Source organism: Dreissena polymorpha, chromosome 11 (assembly GCF_020536995.1).
Source record: "Dreissena polymorpha isolate Duluth1 chromosome 11, UMN_Dpol_1.0, whole genome shotgun sequence".
Lineage (NCBI taxonomy): Eukaryota > Metazoa > Mollusca > Bivalvia > Myida > Dreissenidae > Dreissena > Dreissena polymorpha.
This window is the reverse complement of record NC_068365.1, coordinates 82,999,353-83,009,020: the sequence shown is the minus strand read 5'-3', so window position 1 is coordinate 83,009,020 and position 9,668 is coordinate 82,999,353. Positions and strand designations below refer to the sequence as shown.

The window sequence follows — 9,668 nt, the reverse complement described above, 5'->3', positions numbered from 1 at the left end:
AGTGATCACACATTCTTATTCGCACTATGTTATAACGAAAATTCTAACACTACACGTGACTTGTTTTCTATAGACAAAGAAGGAAACCAAGTGTGGGTTATTCTGCAATAATTATGGGCGGAGCTTAATGTTTTAAAAATAGTTCCGAAAAAATAAAGAAAATATTGCAGTATAATACACGTCCTAAAACCCGCTCTAAACGAAATTTAATAAATATAACATTTATGTAAATGTAATGCAACTACAAATTGTATATTTGGTAATTAGTGGCATATCCACGCCTACAAAGAATGCTATTTGTTAGGAAACGTAATTAAGAAAACATTTATAGCATGTCAGCTGTTCAGTAGCATCAATAAACGTGACGCCATTTAGTTTATACGATTCTTGTTCTCAATGAAAGTGACGTCATTTTCAAAATATTTATGAATGAAAACGACGTAATATGTTTGAACAATTCAATGACGTCACTATATAGTGAACTTTGTACTAAGAAGGGCGGAGTATTAAAAAAGTATAGTTCACGTTTAAAAGCTTGAACCAAATCAATAAGACTCGTGTTAGAATCAAAATAGTAATTTTCTATAATGGTTTGTTGTCGAATAAGAAATATAGATGCGTGTTATCAAATCACTCGTGATTTAATTCCTACGCATCTATACTCCTTACTGTCGGTTACAACAAACCATTAAAGAAAAATAGTCTTTCTTAATTAATATTTAATATGAAATTGATGTTCTAAGATGTAGCTTCGTGCATTTTTATTGCTCTGTTTTCATTCAAGTTATGCAATTTACTTGAACATTTCGCAAACGTCTTCAAATATATACAATTTTATTTTATATATTGATGTTTCTTATGTAAAAGCATTAGATCTAAGTGGAAGGATCCCGAGTTAGCCAGTTAAATCAAAACTATTATTGGAGGTTAAAGATTTCGGAAACCCGGTAGATTAAAAATACATTTTAACCTGCAATCTGGTTTCGTGCATGTTAGAGCCAAATACAATATTGCAGATGGCTGGCGGATCGACAACAGCGTTTCACAAAACAAACCAATCGCGCTCGCTTTACGGTCTGATGGTGGATGATATCAATGTAAAATTGTATGTATTATCTAAAAGTTAGCTTCTTGAAAGACAAAAAACATGATGTAACGTAACATCTCACACTTGTCAGTGCATTATTCATTAATGTTATCTTCCAAGAAGTAAACACGTGAACTAATTAATTTCTGTTGTAAATCAATCCTGATTAAATCATACCATATGAATACAATGTTTGGATAATGAAACGAGACATATAAACTTATTTCGGAAACGATGCATTTTCAACATTTCCAAGAAACCAGTGAAAACACACGTTAAACAACGATTTGTTTTTCAAATATGTCCCAGATTCATCGATGTTATGCAGCTGAAAATAACAGTTTTCGTTTATCGGGAAAAAATATAAAAAGTAGGCAAGAAATTCCTATTGAACCCTATTATTTTTTAAGGCAAAATGTTAGCTCAATGTTTGCTTAGATAAAAACGTTTAATAGCACTAACATTTTATGCACATTTTTTTCGCAGCAGTATCCCTTTAAATTCAAGGTTAAGCTTATAACTTGTACACCCCAAGGTACACTTAACATGTACAGCTCTACGTGATTGATTTGTTCTGAATCTCGGTTACATCATATCATTCACATATTCATAAATATCTAAATTCTGCCTTAATCACTTGACCTCGAACGGAACTAATAAGCAAAATGATACACCTGGGAAGTTTCGCGTTCATCCATTCTGCAAGTGGATGAAATATTATCTCTACAGTTTAATAAATTAGTTCAAAAATATATCTTGTATCAAATAACCATTGATTAATATTAACCGCGAATGTATAGGGCCACACACAGCTTAAGCACAGCTTTAATAATCAGAATTTGTCTTCGATGTTTATTGAAATCAAAAGTGCATGCATTGTTCTATTCAACTTAACTTTTCCAATGTGTTTGCTTGTGCCATTTGTTTGGCGTTAGTGTGTAATGCTGTCATATTAAATGTGTCGTTACAGATGGCAGTTTGATTGTAATTACAACCAAAAAAGTTAATAATGTATAACTTTGTTCGAATGAATCTTGAAATCGAACGTGCGTGCATTTTCATATTCAGCTTTACATTCCAAATGTGTTTGCTTGTGACATTCTTTGGGGGATCTGGAAACCGAAATTTCAACATATTTTAATAATGTAAAAAGAACTACCTAACCTTAACCTGTACATTAAGTTTGCATGTGGTTTCAAGAGTTTTATTTATTCGAGGTTAATATGATATATTTGTCATGTTAAAGTCAGTTTCTTCGTAAGGCTTTATCGAACAATAGATATTGGTATATGAATATTTATATGTTATTTCAAACTTGTGAAGTCCCTGCTTAGTGTTTCAAAATCAGTCGGATTTGTCTAACTCAGTTAAAAAAAATATTCTTATACTGATATTAATATACCAACCGTAATTCGATACGACCAGGACTATGTTGTATTGACACGTTTGATAAAACACTGTTCTATGTCAGTGTTCCACAGGCGTCAAGGCTGATTATGAGCCCGGAGACGTTTGATTATTCAGTTATATTTGTGTAATCCACAGTGCTTCGTGATATATCGCGCAATATAACAATGTATACATAGCTTTAAGCGTGTGTGTGACGTTTTATGCAAAGTTATCCAAATTATAACACTCATTAAACACACACATTCAATCTAAATAATTTTGGAAGGTATATTAGTGCCTTTTATATTGACTTCTGTTATATTTTCGCATCTTTGGCAATATCAACTTGTATTTACTTCAAGCATTCTACAAATGGTATCGGGTATACAGAGTCATAGACTGGAGGCGTGTTCAGGGACAGCAGTCTATATAGTCGTCACTCTCGAGTAAGTCATAGCGTTTCACAAACTAAACCAATCTCGCTCGCTTAAAGATCTGATGGTGGATGATATCAATGTTAAAGTGTATGTATTATCTAAAAGTTAACTACTTGAAGGACGAAAACAAAATAAAACGAAATATCTCACACTTTTCAGTGCATTATTCATTAAAGTTATCTACCTGGCAGTAAACAGCTAAACTAATTAATTTGAGTTGTAAATCAATCATGTTTAAATCATATCAAATGAAGTCAATATTTGGATAATAGAACGAGAAATATAAACATATTTCTGAAACGATACAGATTCAACATTTCAAAGAAACCAGGAAATACACACGTTTTACAAAGATATTTGTTTTCAAATTTGTCCCGGATTCAACGATGTAATGCCGCTGAAAATAACAGTTGGCTAATTTTAATCTTGAATTAAAATGTTTAATTTATGACGCAAGTTAATTCTGTTTACAAGTTCTCACTATACCTTTCTAAAAATAATGTTGAGCGATATTCACTTTCAACTTTTTTATGATTGGTCGAATTGCTAACTCGAGCGCACGGGTTTTCGAAAAATAGTTCATACTTGTTTTTGTAAGCGTGAAACACACAGCGTTAAAAAATTTGAATTTTGATAAAAAATTTGATGATCGAAAGTTGTGATAAATTGGAGGAACATTTCGAGTCAGGAATCTTTTGTCAAGTAGAGATTGCTGACATCCTCATTTACTTAATTGTACATTATAAAATGGACTCACCAATCGTTAGAATCATGTAAATATTTAATAGATTCATGAAGTACGAACTGTGACTTTATTCATTGTGTCAATAGTCATTGATGTTTTTTAAAAGTGTGTCTTTTTAATGTATAAACAATTGCAAAAAGTACATGGTGCGAATTCGACATCAAACCGCGAACAGTGCATGGTGCGGATACGACGTATGGAAATAGACCCAAAACCAAAGACAATAAAAGTTCGTTTTGAGGATAAACATGAGTAATCGTTCCAAGAGGGACACAAACAAGATCAACTACAAGAAACTGAACGATTCAGGGATGGCAGACGTGGGCGAACATAATTTAAAAATAGAAAAGTCGACCGAAGTAACCCAGTTAGAGGCTACAGCAGAAGTACATGTAAACAAAAATGGCGTCCTACAGTTGCTCGAGGACGATGAAATCGATGAAGACGAGCTTTCGCACATGAAGGAAGAAATTGAAAATCTAAAGATACAAGAAGAACAACTGCGCAAAAAACAGGACTTTCATGAAACAAAAAAGCAGCTGGAAAAACAGAAGGCGAAGATCGAATCCCTGAAGGGTAAGGTAAAAGTACTTTCTAACGGTAACACATACAGTAAAACTAAAAGTAAAAGTAGTAAAAAGAGTGATCATGAACATAAGCTTACAATTGATGACTTGAGAAAAGATAAATTACTTACAAATAAAGTTAAGAAGCAAATATCAAAGCTGGGTTTAATAGATGAATCATTATCTGAATCGGATGTTGACAGTGAATCCATTTATAACTTTTCAGAACAAGAGTCTGTGCATTCTGAATCTGATGGAGATTCTAGCTCTAATTCAGAAATATCCCAAATTAGTTCAAAACGGTCAGTCAAGGCAATTAAAAGTAAAAAGTCAGGCATTGCAATTACAGCTAATGATAAGGTTAAACATTCTCAAAGATATCCACACACTTACCTAAGATATGAATTTGTAAGCAAAAACATGACATTTGAAAGTTTGGATTTAAATTTATTTATAGCAGGAGAATTAGAAATAATTTCTGACTCTAAAACCAAATCAACAGAACGAAACGGTAGATTAGAATTGCTGAAACGCATAATGTATCTTAGTATGACATATGAATTCGAAGGGCTGAAATGCAATTATGCGGCTGTGCTTAGAGAAATTGAACTCGGGAAGAAAAAATGGAATGATGAATTCCAGTACTTAGAAATTGCTATCTTAAACAAATTTCAAATGAAACAGTCAAGCAATATCAAAAAATCAATTTCGCCAACATTTAAAAGCAAGAAACCAGATTCTGCCACTGTCGGTAAAGAAGAGTCAAATGTGTGGTTTTGTTCGCTTTACCAGAGAAACAAATGTCAACGCAAAAACGATCACACAGCTGTGGTGAAAGGGAAAATGCGGTACGCCCTACATATTTGTGCCACATGTTGGCAAAAAGAGGACAAAAAGATTCAGCATCCTGAATGTTCACAGGAGTGTCCAAGTCGACTGATGTGACTAAACAATATTTCAAACAAATTTGAAAAAGACGATGTAATAATAGACAAATTTCTACCAACATATTGTTTTAAATCAGAATTAGATAACTTAAACTCCAATTTAAATAAACATCTGTGTTCACATTCAAAATCATGCAAAATATGTTCATGTACAAATAATTCTTATCATGATATGCAGGAGATGATAAGAATTCATGAAAAAGTTAAAGCTTCGGCACAATATAATTTTATTGGTTGTAAAATTCCAGTAAATAATAGAACCAATACAGAATTTATGAAGACAATGCTACATGATTATAATGATAAGACAGTGTGTGAATTGTTAAAGTATGGTTTTCCTATTGGTGTAGTAGAATATAATGATAAATTAGAAAACATACTTCCAGTGTGGAAGTATTATAATCATAGAGGAGCTAATGAATATCCAGAAGCTATGTTAAATTATTTGTTGAAAGAAAAGAGTTACAATGCTGTGTTAGGTCCTTTTAAATCTAATCCTTTTAGTAGTAAGTTAAAAATCTCACCGTTAAACTCAGTGCCAAAAAAACAGATAAACATTTGTCCCGGTGATTATAATTTAGTGTCATTCATATACAAAAAGCACATATTTTGTGATACTGTTTTATCCATGGGATTAAGGTCAGCAGCTTACATTTGTCAAAGAGTAACAAATGCTGTAGCATATATATTACTTACACTTGGTGTAATTGTTTTAAATTATTTAGATGATTTTGCAGGTGCTGAAAAAGTACAGTATGCTAAGTTTGCTTATTTATGTTTAGAAAATATTTTAGAAAAATGTGGTTTGGAAGAATCTACAGATAAATCGGTAAAACCAACTACAAGAATGGTTTTCTTAGGTGTTATGTTTGATACTATAAAAATGACTATGGAAATATCACCAGATAGGTTGATTGAAATATTGTTATTAGTGGAGAATTGGTTAAGTAAGGAAGTCGCTTCGTTGAACGAGATTCAACAATTACTAGGCAAGCTGAACTTTGTTGGAGCATGTGTTAAAGGGGCCTTTTCACAGATTTTGGCATTTTTTAACTTATTCATTAAATGCTTTATATCGATAAATGTAAACATTGGATCGTAAAAGCTCCAGTAAAAAATCAAGAATAAAATTAAAAAAAGGAAAAGAACATTGCCCGGACCAGGTTTCGAACCAGTGACCCCTGGAGTCCTGCCAGAGTCCTGAAGTAAAAACGCTTTAGCCTACTGAGCTATTCCGCCGAGTACACATATCAGACGTATTTTATACGTTATATAAGCAATCTTCGTAGTTTCACAAAATTTAACGACAAAAACAGAACTCTCCAAATTATTCAATCGTTTCGCGTTGCAACGCTTTATAATTTTTAGGTTTTAAAATCGTCAAAAGATGCATATAATGGCTATATTAGACCATGGTAAATGTTCAGTATTACTGTTTCCTCACAAATATCATAACTAAAACGAAAATTTGCAAATCTGAAACAACTTTTTTCAATTTTGTCAATTTACCAAAGCGTGAAAAGATCTCTTTAAAGCCAGCCGTATATTTATCAACAGACTATTGAACTGGCTTAGGGAGGTATATGCATTGAACTGTGAACATGATAGTCATGCAATACAAGATGAAGTGAAGTTGGATTTAAAGTGGTGGAAAACTTTTTTGCCATTATACAATGGTATTGCAGTGATTTCGGTAGAAGAATGGTCTTCTTCAGATGAAACCTTCTCGTGTGATTCTTGTTTAAGTGGTTGTGGGGGGTTCTTTCAAGGACATTATTTTCATGCAACTTTCCCACATTCATACAAGAATTAGACTTACATATAAGTGCACTAGAATTGTTGACCATTGTAGTGTGTGTACATCTATGGCATATGACATTTAAAAGTAAAAAAAATTGTAGTGCAATGTGATAACATGGCTGTGTGTATTGCTTTAAATTCAGGAAAAGCAAAGTGTAAATTTATGCAAAAATGTTTGAGAGAGATAATATTTTTTGCAGCTTTAAATGAATTTGAAATTAAGGCAGTACACATATCTGGTGTTGATAACAGGATAGCGGATCATTTGTCTAGGTGGCATTTAAATGAAAGTCATAGAAAGACATTTGAAAACATTACAAAAGAAGTTACTTTGTATAATAGTGTTGTACAAGAAAAGGATTTTACATTTATTAATCCTTGGTAGTGTATCATGTTGTTTCAGACAGACAGATGGGTCAACTTGGTGAGGAATTGAGAGCTTCAAATAGACGAGCTTTTGCTGAGGGATCCAGGAAAAATTTGAAGATCCAGTGGGAATCATTTCTGTTGTTTTGCTTACATTTTGGGTTAGTTTTTCTTCCTGCTTCAACCCTTACTTTACAATTATATGTACAGTTTCTTAGTAGATCATTTAAATCAGTTGATTCAATTCGTAATTATGTAAGTGGAGTTCGAACCATGCATCAAATCCTTGGGTTTTCTTTAGATAAAGTAAATAATTTCATACTGAATCTAACCTTTAAAGGCGTTTCTAGAATGCTATGTCATCGAGTTAAACAAGCTTTGCCCATATCTCCAGAACTTTTGCTAAAAATGTATGCGGTACTAGATAATTCTGACATAAACTCGTCAGTTTTCTGGTGTTTATTTCTTTTCGCATTTTTTTTATTAGCTAGAAAATCTAATTTAGTCCCAACAACATTACAAGACCTAAAATATCCTAAATTCTTATTGAGGGGTGATGTGTCTATTGAGAAGCATAAGTTATTGGTTAAAATGAAATGGACTAAAACTATACAATTTGGACAACGTGTATTAAGCAGTCCATTAGTAGTTGTTAAAAATTCAACATAATGTCCCGTGGCAGCATTTAATGATATGATAAGTAAAATTCCTGCTGGACCTGTATCTCCTCTATTTGTATTGAAGTCAGGAAAACCAGTCACATATAACATTTATTTAAAAAAGCTTCGTGAAATTTTATCAAAATGTGAAGTAGATCCAAATTCTTATTCTACTCACTCTTTTAGAAGGGGCATGGCTTCCTTTGCATTCAGATTAAACGTATCCGCTGATAAAATTCAGCTTTTAGGTGACTGGTCTTCAGACGCTTATAAGAAATATCTGCATATGTCTTTAGAAGATAAAGTTGAAATTGCTGAATTCATATCTGGACATATATAATAACATGTGTTGAATAGTGTATATATGTAAATAATTTTATTGTTTTCCACAGAAATCAGAATAGACTGATTCATTGTGCAGTCATGTAAAGGCAGTAGGTAAGAAACTGCATGTTGTCGTTAGATGTTTATATATGATCAGTTCTATAGGTTGTCTGTCATTGCTGCTTTAGTTTGCACGCTTTATATTATTTCAGTAATTGAATGGACACGCTTATTATGTGCTATTGTTTGATTGTGTTGCTTTTATTGTATTGTTTGTTTGTGTGTGTTTGGCATTATGTTGGCTTTTGCATGAATATTCTATGAATTATTACATGTGACTTATAATTGTCTTAAATGAAATTGTATGTATGATCAAATTATCTATTTGATTTACATTACTTCTTGTTCGAATTGGAAATTCGATAATGATAATATTTGAATTAATTTCGCTGTGTTACAAGGACAATAAACATTTAACTATTATTGAATTTGTCATTCATTGTAGTTATAACTTTATATAAATTCTAACTGAGGAAAACTTAAGGAAAGAAATTGGCTAATTTTAATCTTGAATTAAAATGTTTAATTTATGACGCAAGTTAATTCTGTTTACAAGTTCTCACTATACCTTTCTAAAAATAATGTTGAGCGATATTCACTTTCAACTTTTTTATGATTGGTCGAATTGCTAACTCGAGCGCACGGGTTTTCGAAAAATAGTTCATACTTGTTTTTGTAAGCGTGGAACACACAGTGTTAAAAAAATTGAATTTCCCAGTCCCACCCTCCCAAATTAAGTAGTTTAATGAAAATCATTTTATATACATGTAATTGGTCATTGTGAGATAAGATAATTGATAATTTGTTAATGCTTATTAACTTGCTTTGTGTCTATGTTTGTATAGTGCTTTGCAATTATAAAATTAATTGTTTATTTACATATTTAATATTTGTTTTCAGCTTGAATTGTTATTAACATATTGTATAATGCTTGTATTATGCTTAGAATGCTTTTGCATGAATATTCTATGAATTATTACATGTGACTTATAATTGTCTTAAATGAAATTGTATGTATGATCAAATTATCTATTTGATTTACATTACTTCTTGTTCGAATTGGAAATTCGATAATGATAATATTTGAATTAATTTCGCTGTGTTACAAGGACAATAAACATTTAACTATTATTGAATTTGTCATTCATTGTAGTTATAACTTTATATAAATTCTCACTGAGGAAAACTTAAGGAAAGAAATTGTCGTTTATGGGGACAACATATAAACAGTAGGGGAGAAATTCCTGTTGAACCCTTTTATTATTTCATTTAAGACAAAATATTAACT

The 9,668-nt window shown here is 31.7% G+C and overlaps 2 protein-coding genes across 2 annotated transcripts in view; one reads left to right on the top strand and one right to left on the bottom strand.

Moving 5' to 3' along the window:
- Positions 1–1,125: 1,125 nt before the first annotated feature.
- LOC127851894 (translation initiation factor eIF-2B subunit gamma-like) overlaps positions 1,126–9,668 on the bottom strand; it is a 488,689-nt gene continuing 480,146 nt past the window's right edge. The window contains exon 13 of the mRNA XM_052385845.1: positions 1,126–1,137. The gene's annotated coding sequence lies outside the window, so the exon portion shown is untranslated. The remainder of the gene's footprint in view (positions 1,138–9,668) is intronic.
- LOC127849987 (uncharacterized) lies at positions 3,907–8,776 on the top strand. The gene is made up of 3 exons (XM_052382722.1): positions 3,907–4,234; positions 7,375–7,498; positions 8,389–8,776. The coding sequence occupies exons 1-3, from the start codon at positions 3,907–3,909 to the stop codon at positions 8,423–8,425; spliced, it is 489 nt and encodes a 162-aa protein (XP_052238682.1). The 3' UTR covers positions 8,426–8,776.